The sequence below is a fragment of the Rhinatrema bivittatum genome, unplaced genomic scaffold (assembly GCF_901001135.1).
Source record: "Rhinatrema bivittatum unplaced genomic scaffold, aRhiBiv1.1, whole genome shotgun sequence".
NCBI lineage: Eukaryota > Metazoa > Chordata > Amphibia > Gymnophiona > Rhinatrematidae > Rhinatrema > Rhinatrema bivittatum.
Genome location: NW_021820738.1, coordinates 1,818 through 23,102, shown reverse-complemented (window position 1 = coordinate 23,102; position 21,285 = coordinate 1,818). Strand labels below are relative to the sequence as shown.

Below are 21,285 nucleotides of genomic sequence, written 5' to 3'. Positions count from 1 at the left end.
AACGCAGTGAAGCTGGAATCCGAACTGGATTGCTTGCTGGACTTCTTGCGCTTCTTTCCCACCTCTGCCTGACTATCCCCTATCACCGTTGAACACTCACCTCTGCCACTCACACCCCCATCTACACCTGCCACTCCCTGCTCCATCTCCAGCAACGCTTGTCTTCTAAACCTGGAGGGCTCCACTCCTCCAAAGCCGGACCACTCTCTCCATTCCTCCGCTTTTGATGTCCCAGGTTGGTCCCACTCCGCTGTGGCTGAGGAAACACATGGACAAGCCACAGTACCTACTGTCCTTCCACTGGAGCACCAGCTATATTCCAGCTCCTTCCCTACCCCCGAACTTACCCCTCCCTCCTTTCTCTCCAGGCCCTCCTCCCCTCGAATCCCTTTCGCTGTCCCAGGCACTCGGTCTCCAGGCTGGACGCTACACTCTGCAGCCTCCCATGCCGGCCACTCACCAAAATCCCCCAACACCCCTGCATTCCCTGCCCCTTTTCCCTCCTGTCCTTGCCCCCGTGGACATTTTCCTCATTTTCCCTGACCTCTGTTATGACCCGGCATCCTACCCTTACCTGGTGCACTGAGCGTCATGTTCTTCAGCCTGGCGCCTCGTGCTGCGCCTCCCCTCTCGGTGCGAAGTTGAGGTGACTTCTTGCTTCCTCGCCCCTCCAGGAAGGCAGGACCGAAATCAACCCCTTCTCTTGCTCTCGCACCGTTCTTTGCTGGAAAAGGTGCCTCCGCTTCTCTCCCACTACGGCCTGGCAAGTGCGAAAGTTCTGTATCTTGTCCACGATGACCAGCTCTGCACGCTGGAGCAGCTCTCATTCTCGCCCCTCTATAGACCTCAATTCCCCTCCATAAATCCTCCCGCAATGAAGGGGCCTTAGATCCTGCCGCCGCGCTGCTGCCACGAACCCTAACAGCAATCGCGCTTGGTGAAGAGGGTTTGTGGCCCTCCACAGGAAATGAAAGATCCAAAGGCAAAAATGCCTCTTCACAACCCGGGGGAAAAGGGGAAGACCACGACAACGGTGGGGCCTCCTCCCCAATCTCGCCTGAGCTGGACCCAGAGGGGGTACCCCGTATCGCACTCACCTTTTCCTCTGGCCTAGGTCCTTCCTAACTTCACCGATGGCCATCTTGTCGCACAATACGACTGCCGCTGGGGAATCCCCCGCTCCGACCCCTCCCTGTCTTCACCACCTTGTCTTTGCCTCTGCGCAGCATGGCCTATCGCACACTCTCAACCTCCAGCCCAGGAAGAACGCTAATACTATCTCATTGTGTGTGCAGCTCAATCCTGGGGTAAATTAGAAATACAGCTACCGAAGGGCAAAGAAACTGGCCTGGGCTCGAACCCACGCCTGGGAAAAGCAAAAAAACCAGCACACGCTCACCTCGCCGCAACTGACCCCTATGCAAGATGACAACAACTGCGTCACCGATTCACGCTGCAACCACTACATAGCCGCAGTTTCAATTGGCATGCACTGCCGTTGATGTCCTCCACCTCATCCCATGCTCTTGGCGCGCTCCATGCCTAACCCCGCCCCCTTCCCCTCATCCCACATTTCTGCCTCTATCTCTCCACGCGCTTTTCCCTGGTTATGATCTTCATGACGAGACAAGCCTGTCCCTCAGATTATATTTTCATTTGCTTAAGCTGGTGAATAACGTTTGGTTGTAAATGTTTCCAAACTCCCAAATTTGAACGGACCAAGCCCTTAATTAGTTATTTGTATAATTTTAACAGTTAGTGGCAAGGTGTCATCTTATTTCTAGATCGAATATATACTAAGCTTTTTGTTTCCATAGACACAGAAAAGGGGAAAAACTTTAGTAAGTTAGGCCTTCAGTTTGCTAGGTGAACAGTTTATTATTGTAGCAGCATCCTATGTTCACTCTAACTCACCCAAAACTTGACCAACGCTTATACCAGTAATGTAGGTCTACAGACCAATCTGCATGCATATTTATCTTATCTGCATGCATTTTATCTTATCTTATCTTATCCTTGTTTTAAGTAATTAATTAAGCTTTAATGTTTATGTTTTAGACATTGTTATTTTATATGATTTTATGATGTATTGTATTTTCTTACTTTAACTTATTGTACACCGTTATGAAGGTTTTACTGAAATAATGGTATAAAAATAAATAAACCTTAAATAAACCTTAAACCTTAGTTATTCTGGGCTCTGTGTCAAAAACATTTTGCCATAGACCTGAAATAGGGAAAAAACCTTAGGAAAATAGCATTCCTCCATGTTTCTTAAATATCTGTTTATAAAGTATGTCTTATTTAGCTGGAAATAGGACTACAGTGTTTTTTTTCTGCTATGTAATGATCTCTCCCTCCAATTCTCACGGTGAGGTAAATGGCATACCTTAGCTCTCACTCCGTGTGTGGTTCCCATGAATGTACAGAAAAAAAGGGAATGGAGAAACTGTTGAACCCTTACCCTCCAGCAATGAGCAAGGCAAGGGAACAGAAGTCTATTTGAAAGCAGCTATGATTAGATTTTGAAGGACTCGTCACAAATAGAAACATAGAACATGACGGCAGATAAAGACCATCCGGCCCGATCAATCTGCCCATCCACATCTCTAACAGTATTAGGCAATGAATGTTAATATTTCCTGCCACTGAGAATATAGACAGGTACCCGCAGTATATGGAAATGTGGTTTAAAAGAAAGTCACTCCCTCTGTGGATTCAGTAATACAGAGAGCAAATGGACAGTAACACCCTGTATAGTTCGGCATATTTTCTGTCAAGATAAGGTTTTGAAATGCAGGCTGGGCATATTAATAAGGAAATAAATGACTGACTTCAGTTGGCTTGTATTGACTATGCTGAAAGAAATGCGTAAACTGACCAGTTCCTGTCATGGATTACGTGAGTGTGTTGGGACACACTGTTCTGACGCAAAATGCTTGAAGGTGTCGCAAGGGCCAGCAGACGGTTGCTGTCTCCTCATCAGCCCGTGTGGGAACTTCTCAATTTTGCCAACTTCTCCTTTAACGGGCCTGACAGGAGGCCCGTTAAAGGCCTTTCTCCTCTTTCTGGCCTACTGGGAGGCTGTTTCCTCCTTCACCCAGATCAGCGTGAGATATTGCCAACTGCTGTCCTTCTGTGCCCGACAGGACACCGACTTTATCTTCCCCTGCTGGGCCTGGAGGTGATGCTGCTCGTAGTCTCTTCACCCTGTGGAGAGGGGGGGGGAAAGGAGTTTGAGGATGCTGGGCAGGAAGGGGTGGAGAGAGAGGGAGTGTGGGGCTGCTGAGAAGGACGGGTGGGAAAGAGGGGGCCATGTGTAGGTGGGCAGGGAGGGAGAGAGGGGAAGAAGGAGGCAGGGAAAATTGAGCAGGGAAGAGAGGAAGCACAGGGAATAAGATGTGGGGGGGGGGGTTGGCAGAAATGCTGGGCAGGGATGTGAGTGCAAAGGAACGATTGATCGTGAGTAATTGGGAGAAGTGAGAGATGATAGGATCATGGAGAGGGAGTGACAGGGTGCAAAAGCCATAATGTGTCAATTTTGTCAACGTGCATTTCTTCTGTCTTTGTACTTTGCTTAGTGTAGGAGGAAATGTATTTCTGTTTCTAGTTCTCCAGCTTTGTACTGCATGCAGAAGGGGCTTCTGGGGGTTTGCATTCCAGTTTTGCCTCCACATTTCTAATTTGTGGTCTTTTATTCTGTATTTGGTGAAGGTCAGCTCTGTGTTTGTGACCGAGTTGAGATATTTTACTAGCATGTAGGCATTTGTATCAGTCTTATTTGTGGTGATTTCTCAATACGACATGCATTGGTGGATGGAGCCTTTTCATAGTTAGGGCTATTGCTGTTTGAGTCCTCGAAATTAGTGCTGCTTTGATATGGCAGGCTTGCTACACATATGCTGAGTGTTTTAAACAATCGGATTGATTAATTAATTATTTAATTAATATGAAAAATGTGTATACCACTTAACCAGTATGTATACTATAAAAGCGATTTCCAAGATAAACACACAGAGTAAAATAAAAACCACAGGTTTTGTACTTTACAAAGTGCCTGGTAATAGAGGAGCGGTGTGTTGCTGTAACTGAGATGCCACCTCAATTAGAATATCTTTTTTGTATGGGGAATGTCCTACTCCTGTTCTTTTTTTTTTTTTTTGTTATTACAAGCTTTATTAGATCCTTAGGAAAATGAGGTACAAATGAGGTACAAAACAATGAGAACATCTCATACAGAATCATAATACATCAAAGCAATAAGTGCGTCTCATAAGCAGCCTAACAGCTCCACGTCAACATTCAGTGGAGGTGCTCCATCTGAGGAAACACAAAAACTTAGCGTTCTATGCTAACTTATCCAGGTATGACTCAGATTCCCGTAAGATCACAAGCAATACCTAACAATCTCTAAGATCCATTTATTAACAGATATGGATGTTAATGATCATAATCCCCAACTCCATTTCCTACCCCAACCAAAATTATACCCAATATACATTATAAAAGAATACGTCAATCCAATACATAAGCCCAGCACGCTCATGCCCAGTTATGCTCTATTCGCTCTCCTGCCATTCACGGTATGGCCGCCAAGTCCGCACAAACTTTCCGTAAGTTTTATGAAGTCGTGCCGTAAGGTCCGCCAGCATATAAATTTTATGCATTTTAATATATACTCCACCTATAGTAGGGGGTTGACTGTCCTTCCATGTCTGAGCTATACGAAGGCGAGCTGCCGTAAGGATGAAAGAAACCAACCGGTTGCCTTGCATCTCGACCATTGGTAGGGGTTGACCCAGTAACGCCTGACCAGGAGTGAGTTCAATCCTTATCTTAAAAATGAGGCTAAGCCATTCCTCCACCTCCCTCCTTTCCCTCCAGAAACCCCGAATCATCCGACAGCCCCACCACATATGAAAATAGTCCCCTTTTTGTGCACAACCCCTCCAGCATAAATCCGATACTGTCGCTTTGACCCTGTGTAGGTGTACTGGACTGTAATGCCAACGATAAAGCAATTTATAGGCGTTTTCAATCATAGAGACTGCAATTAATCCCTTCCCCATTTGGCCAAAAATCGTTTCCCAATCCTTTTGAGTAAAGGAACACTGAAGATCCCTTTCCCAGGCTCTCATTTGGGTAGTACGACCAAAAGGTGAAGAGCCCAAGAGCGAATATACTTGAGAAAGCAACTTGATACCCTGATCAGCTTTCATACACAGTTCCTCAAAAGCCGATCTACCATGCATAAGTGAGTGTCCAATGGAGTAGGTGTGTGCGAAATGCCTCAATTGCATGTACGCGAGCATATTCACCCCAGGCAATTGAAATTGCTTTTGTAGCTCTGGGAAAGGAATTAGAGTCGCCCCACGCCACAGAGCACCCCACCGATCTATGCCCTGTCGTTTCCACCGTTGGAAGGCTGAATTAGTATACCCCGCAGGAAATTTCTTATTCGCATAAAGATAAGTGTTCCAATAATACTCATATGGCCCTACCAACAAGTGCCGTTTAGCAAACCAGAGTTTCAAGGTGTGGAGCATTGAAGGCGGCAAAATGTCCTCTACTATATTACACCACGTATGTTTGGGCTGCCAGATATAACTGGTAAGGGGAACCAACCCCACCAGCTGCTGACTAAAGACCACCCAGGGTTTAATATCTCGTTTCCTGTGCCATTCCACCAACATTTTAAACTTTGCTGCCATATAATAACGATCGAGGTTAGGCACCCCCAACCCGCCTTGATTGCGAAACTGATAGAGGGTGGTTCGTGCCACCCGCGGCCTCCCCCTTCCCCAAATATATTTCATCAGCTGTTTTTGCCATCTAGCCAACACTACCTTCGGTATAGGGATAGGCAAGGATTGAAACAAGTATAATAATTTGGGCAAAACCATCATTTTTACTGCAGCAATCCTGCCCATCCATGAAATCCTGTAGCGATTCCATTCCTCCAAGTCAAGTAGGATTTTAGACCACAAAGTATCATAATTAAGGCTAAACAAGGTATCGTCTGCACTAAGATAAATACCTAAATATTTGAGAGAACTGCGGGCCCATTTAAATTTAAAACGTGTGCGCAATTGGACAGCCATGATGGGAGGTAGATTGATATCTAAAATCTCAGATTTCTCAAGATTTATACAAAATCCTGAGACTTTACTAAAGCGATCCATTTCGGCTAGAAGATTGGGAAGAGAAACCAAGGGTTCCGTTAATGTCAGCATGATATTGTCTGCGAATAAAGATACTTTTGAGGTAAAACGGCCCACTGTCACCCCCTGTACAGTCAAATTCTGCCTAATATGGATGGCCAAGGGCTCAAGAAAAAGAGCAAACAAGAGGGGGGATAGAGGGCACCCCTGTCTGGTACCCCGTGACACCTGAAAAACCTCCGAATACCCCCCATTAACTTTGACACAGGCACATGGGTTGCTATACAATTGCTGTATCCACAGCATAAACTGTGACCCAAACTTCATTTTCCTGAGCAGAGCAAAAAGATACGGCCAGTGCACCAAATCGAACGCCTTCTCAGCGTCTATCGAAAGCGCCAAAGATGGTATGGCCTTCTTTTTTACCCACCACATTATATCTAAAATTTTCTGGATGTTATCACTCGCCTGCTGCCCAGGAATGAAGCCTGCCTGATCCACATGGACCAAAGATGCAATGAAACCCCTCAATCTGGTAGCTAAAATTTTTGCCAAGATTTTAAGGTCGATGTTTATCAAAGAGATGGGCCTATACGAGCCGCACAGCGTGGGATTGCGGCCCGGTTTAGCGAGAACCGTAATTCCCGCCATGTTAGCCATTGAAGACAATGGTACTCCTCCCCGCAAAGCTTTATAATAGCGAGCCAATACGGGCGCTAGAACTGGGCAAATACCTGATAGAATCTGCTTGTGTAACCATCTAACCCCGGTGATTTGCCGGGTTTCAGGTCCTTATGGTAGCTAAAATTTCCAACTCAGAAATGTCCTTATCTAAAATAAATTGTTGTGCAGGAGTAAGTTCTGGAATAGGCAACAAATCCAAATAGCTTGTAATCATACCGTCATCAATAGATGTGTCAGGGGAATAAAGAGCAGCATAAAATTGCTGAAAACATTGTCTAATGGATGCATTGTCCATCACCATCACTCCCTCCGGGCGCTTCACCTTCAAAATAATAGATTGTGCCTGGCGTTTCTTTAACGCATGAGCTAGCAGCTTCCCTGCTTTATCGCCCCCTTCAAAGTATCTTTGTTGCATCAAGTCAAGATGATGGGCAATGGAATCCATATCCAAAGATTCTATTTGTTGTTTTATAGCTGCAATCCGAGCGTAGGGAATCTTAGAGGAACCCAGCTGTTTATGAGCCTTTTCCAGGTCTTTAAGCTGCGTAAGTAATTGTAATCTTGTGTGCTCCCTCTGCCGTTTTAAAAACGCCGCCCTGGAGATGACTTTACCCCTCAAAACTGCTTTTAAACATTCCCAAACAGTTGTGCTCTGCACGTCACCCGTGTCATTTGTATCCAGATACTCCCCAATAGCCTCCTGTATCTGGGCAACAAAATGATCCTCCTTTAATAGAGAGTCATTCAGTCTCCAGTATTTACCCTGTGTCCTCCCCAATTACCCGGATAGTCATCCAGATAGGTGCATGGTCTGACCAAAGGATGGGCTCGATGTCCGCTGTCACCACCCTAGACAGTAACCCTCTACTACAAAAAAACATATCCAGTCTAGAGTAGCAGTCATGTGGTTTGGAGTAAAAGGTATAATTACGCACCGTCGGACATCGAACCCTCCATACATCCACCAAAGCTTGCACGACAGTCAAAGCTTTCAGAGCCTTTCGAGCTACCTTAGAATCAGCCGTGCGAGTGTTGGAATTATCATATCTCGGGTTGCAGGTTAAGTTAAAATCCCCTCCCAACATTACCTGTCCTCTACATGCCTATCTAAGAAAGTGTGTAAGGACCTATAAAAAAGGTCTTTCTGCCCTTGCGGGCCATATAGGGAGACAAGGGAAAACACCTCCTGTCCGATAGCAATTTTTACCAGGACATATCTGCCCTCGGGGTCAGCCATAGTCCCGCGGAGTTCAAATTGCATATCCCTATGAAACAGAATGCCCACTCCTGCATACTTATGAGAAGACCCAGCTGCCGCCCAGAATTGATGCGGATACTTAGCCGATTTCATCAGCCCTGGTGCTTACTGCGTAAATGGGTCTCTTGCAGGTATACCACATCCGCCCGCATTCGCCCAATTTCTTTAAAAAATAAGCTGCGTTTACGAGGGGTATTAAGCCCCTTGACGTTCATGGAAACAAACTTCAAGGGCGCCATTATCTAGAGTTTGTACCGGCTCCTGCTGCGCCGCCGACCGTATCCCTTCCAACCAAGGGGTAGCAGCGTACCAGAGAAGGCAGCACCCCTCGCATAACAGAGAGACATAATACTAACATTCGGTGCCTCTAGGGCACCGAGCCCTAGAATGACGTATAACAAGTGTTAGAGTAGGAAATCTATTCCCCTCCCCTCCCCCCCTGCCCCCACCCTCTGATTTTACCATCTCCTGGGATAACACTCCCCTATCCCAGAAAGAAAGGAGGAGAAAGTTTAGTCGCACCCCAAGTCTCACCCCTCCAACCCTTCTGAAAGAAAAACAGTTAACGCCAAAAACACCAAGCTTAATAACTATAAACCTCGAACTTTGTAGTCCTCTATAGCTCAACCTGCTGCAAGAGTCTCATATTTGATCAAGTCAATGATGCCATCATAGGAGTCTCCCCACTTCTGCCAGCCAACAGTCACTCATGCCAAACTGCACACTTCACTTCACGCTGGATCCTCATTCATATCCTCTTGCGCTGAGTTCCGATGCAGTCGTCTTCGACCCTTTTGAGCCCTTTGCCAGCGGGGCATTAAAGCCGGAGCTGCTGTAGTCGCCTTGCTGTAGTCGCCTTGCTCCGCTGCGGGTCCTCGGGAGGTATGTCAACAATGATGTCATGATCCTTCAAAACGGCAGCCGCATCCGCCACTGAATGAACCCGATGGGTCACACCTTGTAGTTGAAAAGATATAGTCCTCCGGGATATAGCCACCGATAGCGTACACTGGCTGCAATTAACTTAGATGTGACACAACGAAAATCCTGTCTTCTCTTGTTGCCGCAGCCAGATCCGCATATATTCCGATTTCATGGCCCTCCCAGGCCCATACCCGCTGCTTTCGGGCAATATTGAATATCTGCTCCTTTTGTGCATACGAATGGAAACAGACCACGATGTCGCGGTGTCTAGTTGCAACTTTAGGGCCCAGGGTCCTGTGGGCTCTCTCCAGCCGGATCTCAGGCCGAGTACCTCCCTCCGGGGCATCTCTCATATCCAGAAAGAAGCAGGCGATGCGTTCAACCGTGGTATGACAATCAGCATATTCCTCAGTCTCTGGCACTCCTCGAATTCTGAGGTTAGCACGTCTGCTGCGATTTTCCAGGTCCTCTATTTTATCGAGAGAGCCCGGGTATATTCTTGCAAGTTCTCATGGTCCCGCCTCAATCCATGCCAGCTCTCTCCCTGCGTGTCCAGCCTCACTTCAGCCTCATATATCCTCCGTGTGTTTCTGCCAGCTCCTCCTTAAAATCTGACATAAGGGATGCTATTTCCGTTTTGTAAGACTTTAGGTCCTGCCTCAACGCACAAAACCAATTTCGCATCTCTGCTCTGGTGGGGCATTCGCTGTCGCTCTCGCTCGGGTCTAGCAGGTTTTCGTCCGCTTCCATTAGGGCAGGCTCCGCCACCATCTTAGATCGCGCGTCCTCCGCGCTTTCACCTCCCTTTTGATAAGAATACTTTTTTAAATCCGCGAGTTTTTTTTTCGTCGACATCAGCTCCCTACTCCCAGCGGTTTCCGATAGCTGATATGATGTCTACGGAGGCTACCGCGTATTTTTGCGTTGCGTTTTAGGGCTGGTGGGGACGGAGCTCACAAGTTAAGCTCCGTGCATGGAGAGTGACGTCACTTCCTCCTCGTCCTACTCCTGTTCTGCACTTATTGTTGGGGGTCGGGGGGGGGGTGTCCTGTGAATCAGAATATATGTTTACATTTAGCCCTGTGACAGTCATGTGTTCAGTGTGACATGCATGTGAGCATCATCTGTCAAGTGTGTCCTTTCAGCAAGAAAGGTTGAAAACCACTGCATTAGGTCATCCAAGACACTGTCCAAGACTGGCTATCCCGAGAGGTTTGGAGAAATGCAGGAAAGCAGCTTTAACAAATTAAAAATATGATTTAGTCATTTTTTTAACTGCCAGAGGAAGCATTATTACCTGCTGTGTGTACTTTTGAAATATTGAGCAGTGCACAAAGGATACAGCTTTCTTTTTAGAATCTGAAGCTCTTCTTTGCTAGAAGCACAGCTGGAAAGCTATTTTTGTACTCAAAATCAATGCAATTTATTCTGCGTGACAGAGGCAACCTCACGTTCACATGATGAAGAACCCTTTCGAGGCTTCTTAAAGCTCATATAACAAAAACATGTTGATTGAATAAAAGGTATCAGAACCTATTTAGTTTTTTTAATAGAGGAGCTGCTTTTTTTTTTTGCTCATTTGCATTATGTATTTGTTTATTTCCTTAATATGAAGTGACCAAACAAACTCCTTTTTATTAATGTCTTTTTCTGACAACAGTGGTATTATGTTTTTTGTCTGTCCTGTTTCTTCTTCTCCTCCTACTATTGAATTTCCCTATGTAGAAGTAAAATGTCATTCTTCTAGAATATTTGTGCTATTGATAGGAGATTTGTGCCATTCATCTCTTCTCTGTAAAGGTTCTACACTTGCTAGGATCATTCGGTGTGCCTGCCCATCCCCTCTTGCTTATGCTTTCAGGTGTTCTGACTCACCAGTCTCTCAAACCACCTTGATCATTTGCGGGCTCTCTTGAGGTTGATTCTGACTGCCTTTAGAACCTTTTCAGGGAGGGGGGGGCAAGGCACCATTGACTTAGGTGTGCCTTTGTACTCAGGTCCTAGCCTAGGGCTGTTCAACTTCACTTCCTTTGTCTGCCATCCATGCTGCAACCTGTATATCTTTGCTGGCAATCGTTTCCCCGGTTTTGTCTCTTTGCTTTTTTAGGACTTTCTCTTTGAGTATTTTCCTTGGGTGAGGAATTCTGTCCTTCCCTCTATGTGACCTCGAACAGAGGATTCCCTTCTATCTGCTAAGCTGTCATTTTCCATTTTCACTAAACTTTATTGGCAACCTTATCCATCCCCAGGCCACAAGTCTGCTTGACTCCTTATCCCCTGCTGGTCTTGGCCTTATGCATGATAATAATACTAGCTAGATTCTTCAACTTGCCTGATTCTTGATGTTCTTGCTTCCTCTTTTCTTATTACTAATTGTCTTCCTTTTATTTTTCTCTCCTATATTTTATTACTCATATTTTATACTTTTTTTTTTACATAAATGATTTGCATGGTTTATTAGGGACCAGAATTCGTTTTTTAAAATGTCCTTCTCCAAGTTCCTATTTCAGTTCTTCAAACAAAATTGTGAAATCTTTTATTTCAGAAAGCAAAAATTTGGATGGAGACAATTTTCAAAAACTTAGGGGATATTAATGCAGGTAAAATAGGGGTTACAATGTATACTTACCAAAAATCCAGCTATGACTAATTTTCAGCTTGTGGAGATAAACCACATACTAGTTTAGTTGCCAACCAAAAGTATGTGCAGTAAAAAGGACATTTGAAAAACATGTTGGGAGCCTGCATATGCATACAGCAGATTTTTAAAATGTAGAGCATGCCGCCAACACATTAACAGTGCATCTTTTCTTGCACCAGCTATTTAGGTTGGGCAAGAAAAAGGTAACTTTTGTCTTTTAGAAATTGGTGGTGATTTGTGCACGTTTGATGCTTTGGGTGGTGTCATAATGAGTTTGAATAGTTCTATTTGCATCAGAGGAGGGTGAGGCAGCAGGGGACATAACTTCCTTACAGGCCTTGGATCAGGTTTATGAGCTTATCTGAGGAGCAAATCTTCATCAGATATTTGTAACTCCCCCTCCTTTGTGGGTTGTACCAAATGAAGGGGGTCACACAGTTCCCAGAGCTGACCATTACTGTCCCGGATCTCTCTTTCATTCAAATATGCCTCACAGCAACTGGGAATGCCAGGGTTCATCCAGCAGGGAGGGGGTGGTTAGAACCTCCTGGCCCCCAGTGCCTAATGGGGTAAGATTGTCTCTGGTATTAACTATCACCCCTGTCTCTTGTACTGGTCAGCATATACTTACAAGGCTGGTCTTCTCAAAGAACAAAGACCCTAACAAATGAAGCACGGAATCCAATTGTGGTGTTCAACTGAAAAAATGTTTAATTTAAAAAAGTGATCAATGATAAAATAGCAAAAATCATAAATAGCAATATGAAAATCATGACAACAAAAGCTGAGGTTTCTTTGTCCATGGTGCAATCTTTGTTCCTTCTCCTTTTTTTTAACTGAACCATTGTCCACTTCAAAATCCCTTCCCCTTCAATAACCAGCATCCAAACAAGGGTAGAATGGAAAAATCCTTTGGTTCAAAAATAGATATCTCAAAACTTATTCTAGAAGTCCTTTCCAAAAATCAGCAGCCTCTCCCACTGTTCTCTGGTTGTGGGATTAAACAACCAACTTCCAATTACTACAACAAGGTGATACTGACTGGTCTCATAAATCTCCAGGTCACTATCTTCACTCCCAGAGTCTAAGCCTTGCTGTTTACTGGGCACAGGCAAAAACTGTAGTTCTTCTAGTGAAGGGAAATCTAGCTCATCTAGCAGAGCCTGGGCAAAAATGTCTACAAAGTTCTTCAAAATCTCCTTCCAAAAACTCACGTGTCTCAACTACCTGCAGATCAAGCCACAAAGTTGCGGAAAGACCTCTTCATCAATCCTCCGAAGCAGAGAAATGACCTTTGCACATGGTCAAGGGACAATTTATACCCATGAGACCCATCCCAAAAAGGGAACAGCAAATGGCAGGTGAAGGACCCCCAAAATGCAAACCCCATAAAAGCTGAAAAATAGGGGTAATATTAGTAGTTAAGGCAAAGCCAGGCTACATCTAGATTTGATGAACAATTTAAAATCTCCATCAGCAGTTAAAGAGGAATTTAGAAAGTCCAATGGAGAGAAGTCACATCTTGTCAGTGGATTTAAAAGTTACCATTTAGGCAACTGCCTCCAGCACCAAATATTTATAGGTGCCAAAGCATGCCTATGCTACCATGCCTTCATCTGGACCTGCCTGACTCCATGGTCTGCTAGTAGCACTAGGTCAATGGCAACAGCAGTAACTAGAAATGTAAAAAAATCATCAAGGGGTTTCCTGCAGCCCTCATGCACTAACAGGCCATGTGGTGCCCTGTCACTCCTCCTGCATGGAATTCCTGTTACTTTGTAAACCTGCATGAGGGGCAGAGCGCCATGGGGTCTGTTAGTAAGTGAGGACTGCAGGAGTCCCCATACTGAATGTTTAAAAATTCCTCTTGCTGCTGAAGCTACTGCTGCCGTGGAGCCAATGTCACCACTTGGCGTGGAAAGGAGGTGAGGTAAAGTAAGGTGAGAGGAGGAGGGGATGATATGGGAGTGAGGGAATCATCCCCTTCTCACCACCCATGCCACTGGAATTCAGCCTTGCTTGGCCTTCCTAGCTACAGATAACTTCCTGACCATGATCGAAGACACCGCAGGCATTTGTCTGGCAGCTACTTCTTACTGTAATGGGACCCACCAGTCACGTGTCCAGTAGGTCATGGGTAAACCTTTAGTGCAGTTAGTGCTTTAAAGAATAATTAGGGGAAGGCACCATTCATCCACAGTCCCTCCCTTTGAGGGGTCTGGAATGGTTGTCCCCTTCCAGAGGTTTTATAGCAGCTCTTCGCAGAGAGCTCTGGGGCAGTGTAGCTTGAATTTTGGATGTTTAAGAGGTGTTGGAGAATCATCCTGAGTTGAGTTTTGGGCCTGCATTCTGGACTTTAGAAAGCCCTGCTAGAAGTCTGTGAGTTAGGTCAGGGGACTGCCCTGCCTATTCCACTCCCTGGTGGGTAAGTCTCTAAGGCCTGGGATAATTTTGGGCTCAGAGACTTTAAATTGTAGGAGCCTTGTGGACACCTGGGCCTTTCTTGGATTCAAGACATGGAGAACCCTATGTTCGGGACTCCCAGGGATAGGGAAGACCAGCCCACCAGAGTAGGTGACCCACTGCAAGGATAAACTCTGGTGTATGCGTCAGTTTTTGGGGACAATACCTTGTTTTGAAGAACCGGGAAGAAGGTTTGGTTGCCCCTCTTCCTTGCTGTTCCAGCTTGGGTTCCACCCATCTGGGACCCTTAAAGAAATCTAAAAACCTAGAAGACCAACTAACGGAGTAGAAAGAACTTTAAGATCATTGAAGACGCCCATCCAGAGTTTTCATATCCTGGAAATAGCAAGAATTTGGCTCTCCATGCAGAGACAGTAATTTCATATTTTTTGCCAGTTTGGAAAGGGTTTCTTGCCCATCTAAGGAATATCCTGCCCACCTGGGTACTCTATTTTTCCAAGCCCTGGAGGGTAGAAGTTCCCCTGGTTCTGGTGCCAGAGATTCCTGCATAGATTGAGGAAAGTGTTTGTAAAAGTAAAAGATTCTGCGGCACTATGGATTAAGTTGTTGAGGCATACTTCACCAAATTTCATCAGTAAAGACCTTATTTTTGGACACTAATTCAGTGGCTCCATGGTTTTATTTGGCACACTCAGCACACATTGTGACATATAGATATTCCTCTCCCAGGGATGGCAACAAAGATACAAAGGTTCACCCTTAGCACTCGGGGCCTTGGAGGTAATCTCCCCCCAACTCAACCAAGGATCCAGGCCCTGGAAGTAGGAGACTGTGATCAAGCTAGCCTGGTAAGGTTACAGCCCCGAAGAGTCAAACAAATTCTTTTGGAAAAAGATGATTTAAGGACAATTGTGCAATCTTTTGTACTTACAGTGATTGACTACTGAAATTCATTATTTGTTGGTCTTCATGTTTCCACCATTTGTCCACTTCAGATGTTACAGAATTCAGCTGCTCATCTTATTTCAAAGGACCATAGAGGGGGACCATGTGTCCCCATTGTTAATTGTTCTTCATTGCCTCCCTGTTAATAAGCGGGTTGAATGGAAAATGCTGATGTTGGTTTTTAAAGCCTTAAAAACTGAGAGTCCGTCTTATCTGAAGTACTTCAAAAAAATATATACCAACCAGGAATTTGTGATCTCAAGGCAAATTGTTGTTGCAAGAGCCTTCTACTAAACAGGCTCGATTAATGGAAACTCAAAAAAGGACTTTTATGTTGTTGGGCTATTGTTGTGGAATGCCTTGCCTGAGTCATTGAGATATATTGATGATGTATTGAAATTTCACAAGCAACTGAAAGCCTTTTTTATTTTGCAAATAGTGTTTGATGCAGCAGTGGATTTTTTTTATTACTTTTTATAGACTATGGATTATTTAATTTAAATGATTATATGTTTTATTGTATTTTATATTGTTGTAATCCACCTAGCAAGGTGTTATGCTCAGGCTTGTGGACCCTTGGCCAACGGGAGGATGGTATACCTTTCGGAGGGTACGTAGGTTCTCTAGTCAGGTGGCGAGGCAGGGCAGGAGACAGGACCAGCTGACCCTTGGCACTAGAGGCAGAGGCGATGAAGAGACGGAATGAGACGCTGTGTCTTCACCACACGAGTCTGTGGTCCTCCCAGGAGGAGCCCGTAGGGACCCAGACCACTGGGACTTAGGTGGACCTTTGAGAGGTCAGGCAGACGGTGCAAGGGCTGACTGGAGCTTCACCCTGGAAGCCCGTGGTCCCCCCAGGAGGAGCCCGTAGGGACCTGGACCGCTGGGACTTAGGTGGGCCCTTGAAGATGGTGGTGGTCTGGAAGGAGTCCTAGGTCGAGTGCCAGAGGGTCGTCACTCACCAGTCCGAGGTCGCACACCGAAGGATCACTACTTGCCAGTCCGAAGTCACACGCCAGAGAATCACCGCTTGCCAATCCGAAGTCAGGAACCAGAAATCACCGAAGGCCAATCAAAGTCAGGAACCAGGAAACCAAGACGAACTGGAACAAGGAATCAAGACGCTGGAACTCACCGAAGCAAGCAGACACAGGAGACATTGCCAAGTCGAGGAATGAGCAGAGGAAGTCTCCTTTTATGTTTCTTCTGCTCTGGCTCATAGGGAACAGCTGAGCCTGGTTAAAGGGATCATGTCCCTTTAAAGCTGATGAGGCGGCGGCCTCGCACCTAAAGATGGAGGTGGCCATCTTGGATTTTGACCCGCGGAGGAGAGAAGCCGTTGGATGCCGCGAGGGGGGAGCAGGACGGCTCCCCCTGCATTGAGCAGCCCCGGAGGCCGCGCAGGAGCGACGGCCTGATTAGGAGCCCTCCCCCGGGGCTCCCGCGGCGGAAGAAACGCCGCGGATAAGGTAGGGGGCCACGGTCGTGGGTGCCACGCGCGGAATACAACAAAGGGTGAAAAGAAATTGTTTCAAATAAATAAATAAACAAAGAAAACTAAGGCCAAGCAGGAACACAAGAGGAATAGCCTATTGGTTAGAGCAGTGGACTGTGAACCAGGAGACCAAGGTTCAAGTCCAGCTGTCACTCCTTGTGACCTTGGGCAAGTCACTTTACCCTCCATTGCCTCAGGTACAAAAAACTTAGATTGTGAGCCCTCTGGGGATAGGGAAATACCTACAGTACCTGAATGTAAACCGGTGTGATATCTCGATTGAGATGAATGTCGGTATATAAAAATAATAATAAATAAATAAATAAATAAAATACATAAAGCAATCTAGAATCAAACCTGAATACTGGATACATGAAGCAATCTAGGAGTAAACAGAAACATGATACATAGGACCAAGTATAGAACCAAGTCTAGGACCAAAGGTAGGACCAATGTTTGGCTAGATGCAGAGTGTGAGCATGGAATGAATATATCAGCATCCAGATAGGTACAAAAAAGCCACCAACAGGAAGTGTGGGCCATAGATCTGGGAAGACTAATAAGAGTGTCCAGATGTGAGGATGGTCACCAGTAGATAATGTGAGCCATTGAGCTGGGAGGACTAAACAGATAGTCCAAGAGGGTCACCAAGGCCCTACATTGGTGGGGTGCAAGAACTGCCCAATAGGGTATCACAGAGAAGTATTCAGATAGACATGGTGTGAAAAATTTATTCTATTCTATCCCTCCCCCCCAAAAAAATATTTATCAACTGTTAATCACCTAATTTACTGCAGACCATTGCTATGTGCAGCCTGTGGTGACTGATATCCTGTTTTACAAACTCAGTGTTCTTGCTTTGCTCTCAGCATATCTGCATTGACAATCATGTCTTGTCCAATGACATTATGAGCATTTAAAAGTGATAGGTACTGATAAGCGCATTAATTACTTTACAAGGCCAATACACAGTCAAAAATTGGATGTTATATATCATATTGGGTTGTGAGTTTGTTTGTTGGATCAATAAACAGATTTAAAAAAAAAATTGGATGTTTAGTTACCAGAAGATTGTGAATGACAGTAACATAATAAAATACATGATGGTAAATAGAAAACAAAATTGATCATCCAGTCTGCCCAGCAGAGATTCATCCAATTTAGGTATGGGTACTCATAAAATCTACTATGCAATCCAATGCCAATGCACTCCTCCCGCCAAGTCTTATCTGTCCTCTCAACTCTTTTCCCATTACTGTCTCGAGCATGCCCAAAATCTATCAAAGTAATGGCCTCCAACCTCCACTGCTAGTAGGTCCTGACATCTTCAAATTTGTTTCTCACCAAACTAATACCCCAATCCAACACTCCGATGAAATCATACCACTGCTATTTAGGGTTGTAACTGCTGCTTCAAGCGGGTAACCCTAATACATGTTGTTTTAGAGTAACCTTAAAATAAAACGTTTTCCAATGAATACATACTCAATACACAATCATATATTGGAAGTATAAAAGATCTGAAATGGCAACCAACATTGTATGCATGCAGCTCTCAAAGGGCCTGGTTTGCTAAACTACCAGAATGTGGGAGATAGGTAGCAAAGTAGTAAAATTCTGCCTTTTACCATTTTGTTTATTTCTAATATTCTTTACACGTCAAGCATCATTTTCTATGAAAAGTAAATCACAGACCATATTTCAGTAGTTTGTTCACTATTCTATACAGCAGGGGTAAAATGTTCATTTGGAAATGCTGCATTCTCATACCTGGGAACTTTTGATTTCCAGTCACCTTGAGATTACACTGAATGCGGGGGGGAGGGGGCAGGGGCAAGGAACCGGATGTGTACAAATGTACTCTCATACACACACATATTAACACTCACATCTTCACAATCACTTTCCACACACACACGCTCATTCTTACATGCCAACTCTCATTCCTCATTCTCTAACATTCTCACATGTTCACTTACAGCTTTACTCCTCTCATTTTCCCACATACACACCCCTCTCACACATGTTTGCTCACTCACTTTTCTCCCTCTTCCACCACACACACAAACACACATGCCCACTCACCCTTACACCTATGCTCATTCATACTTTTCCTTCTCTTCCTTCTGCACAAACACACACTCTCACAGATATGCTTTCCCCTCCACTTGATATACTCCCTCCCCCATGCACGTACCCATTCACATATACACACACACACATGCCTCCCTCACATAGATATACACACCACACACACACACACACATGCACAAATATCCCCCCCCTCACTGACTATCTCTCCCTACCCCAAATCACCAGTAGTAGCAACCTCTTCCTATGGTTGATAGGAGGACTCCTTCTTCCAGCCAATAGCAGCAGCAGTAGCATCTTCTACTGCTGCTTCTGCTATAGGCCTCCTCCCTTCTTCCTGTTCCCACAGGCCAATTGGAGGCTTCTCCCTTCCTCCTGCCAGCACAGACAGGAAAAAGGGAGGAGGCATACCATTGGTCCACAGGCACAGGAAGAAGAAAAGAGGCCTCTGATTGGTCACAGGGCATGGAAAAGGAAGGAAGCATTCAATTTGCCTGTGTAGGCCAATCAGATGCCTTCTAATCTGGCTGCTTCACTAGCACAACAACTGCAAGGCACCTGGAGATTTTAGGTGTTGGCCCGGAGACCCGGCAATTCCATTAGAATTCCAGAGTCTCCGGGTCAAATCCAGAGAATTCTCAGGTATGTTCATTCTTACCTCTTGAAGTCATCAAGCCTCTTCTGTGTTTATTGAAAAAATCTTTGAATTGGGCCCTATTTTGGGATAGGTTGATGTACAAATTTACTATGTACATAGCATCTCATCCACAAATATCATATTAACAAAAAATATAAATCACATTCTAGCTTCTGTACTGCAGGGTCATTTATTATCAAAGCTTGGTTGTAACCTTAAGAATGAATATCTCTGGAGTCATTTGCTTGGGATTTTGATTTTTTTTTTGTTTGTTTGAAATTTGTTATTAAAGCAGGAACGAGTCCAACAAATATGTTCTAAAAAACCATTACAAAACTTCATAATCACAAAGCCAAAATCAAAATTTCAAGGTCAAAGTCAAAATTACCTCTCCCCCATCCTACTGCCCCCAACCCCATGACTGTGGTTCCCTCTAAGTACAAAAGGTAAGCTATTAAGACTAAGGACTATTGGTATAAAGCTTAGCTTTTTGGATTTTGATTTTAAAAAATCTTAGTAGCCCCCCACCCCCAGATGTTGCATCTGTACTACATCTTTACCCAGGGTTAGGTTTCTGCTTTTGCTTCCCCTAAACACTGTTGTTGATGCTGTGCTGGCCCCCACCATGGTCTTCTGATTTCCCAACCAAACCTCCATGAGCCTCAGATTCCCTTGTCACTCCACCCCGCAGACCTCCCATTCGATTCTCACCACCCATCTTGGCTCAGACCTCAAAATTTTCCCCCTATACCTCCCCATTGCCCCTCCACAGTGCTCAGTGCTCCAGTTCTAGATCTGCTGTTATTAGAAATCATCAGGGAGCATAGGGAATGAGTCAGACCAGGCCATGCACTCACATGTTATGCCTCTTCTGAGCTTCCATGCAGGGGGTAGAGCCTATGAGTGCATGGTCCAGCCAGACTTGGTTTCCATGATCACTACTGTCTAAAAAGCAGAGCTAGAGTTGGAATACTGAGCTTTGTGGAAGAGCAGTGGGAGGGAAAGGCTTGCAGGTCTGGGAGAAAATCAGATCAAGAGAAAGAGGGGTGCTAAGATTAGATGTCCATGGGCAGAGGGGTAGAAACGTTGTCACCCTGAAATTGTGCCGCTCTAGGCACAGGCCTAGTATGTATTTTGGGAAATCCAGTCCCGCCTCTACCCTTAATTTTGTCAAGTATACTCAAAATGAGAAAACTTACTGTTGAAACGCCAAACCTGAACACGTACATTGCTTCCCTTTCTCTTGGTGTGGAGAGAAACACATCCTGCTGGTGTTGTCAAAGTCAGTTTTGTTCTGGAACTGAGAACACTTCAGAAACTCGGGCCATGAAGAATTAACCATCTCTAGCACAGGTTCACAGCCTTCTTCAGCAGCTTTGCAGAAGGACCTGCAAGGAAGGAGCCCATGACTAGATGGAAAAGGAAAAAAAAGACAAGAGTTAAAGAAGTATAAAGTATTGCATTTTGTTGTAGTACAAAATAATATTTTCACTGTCACTCTTTTCTCACAATGAAATAGATGCATATTTTCAATACACATATGCATAAATATAAAATTCATATTTCTCTAAAATACTAGATCAATGCTTTTGTTCTATGCATATCTCATTGATGTTTATGATTGTCATCTCTAGATGTTCATTTTAAACAAAATGCTCTTTTATTGTAGAAAAATAATCTTGGCAGTCAATTGCTAAAATACACAATACTGTATAAAATGAACAGTTTAAAAAACACAATATATACATTTAAATACTAACATTAATATATCTAATGTATTCAAATATCACAACATGTATCTCATTTCAAAAATTATTTTGTTAAAAATATTACAGCAAAATTCAATTGAGACCAAAAATTCACTAAATTCATTAATTTTTCACATTATCCCAATACATAAAAACCATAAAAGATCCCTAACATTCACACCACACATCACCTCATTGATTCAATACATTATACTTCTAGTAATTAAACACAACAAGTCTTCCTATGTTACTGTCCCTCCTGTTTTTTTGTTTTAAT

The 21,285-nt window shown here is 44.5% G+C and overlaps 1 protein-coding gene across 1 annotated transcript in view; it reads right to left on the bottom strand.

Annotated features, from left to right (window-relative positions):
- LOC115082055 (atrial natriuretic peptide-converting enzyme-like) overlaps positions 1-20,669 on the bottom strand; it is a gene marked incomplete at its 5' end in the record, with an annotated part of 217,134 nt that extends 196,465 nt beyond the window's left edge. Inside the window, one exon of the mRNA XM_029586317.1 lies at positions 20,488-20,669. Coding sequence (XP_029442177.1) covers positions 20,488-20,669 — 182 coding nt within the window. The remainder of the gene's footprint in view (positions 1-20,487) is intronic.
- Between the last annotated feature and the right edge of the window lie 616 nt (positions 20,670-21,285).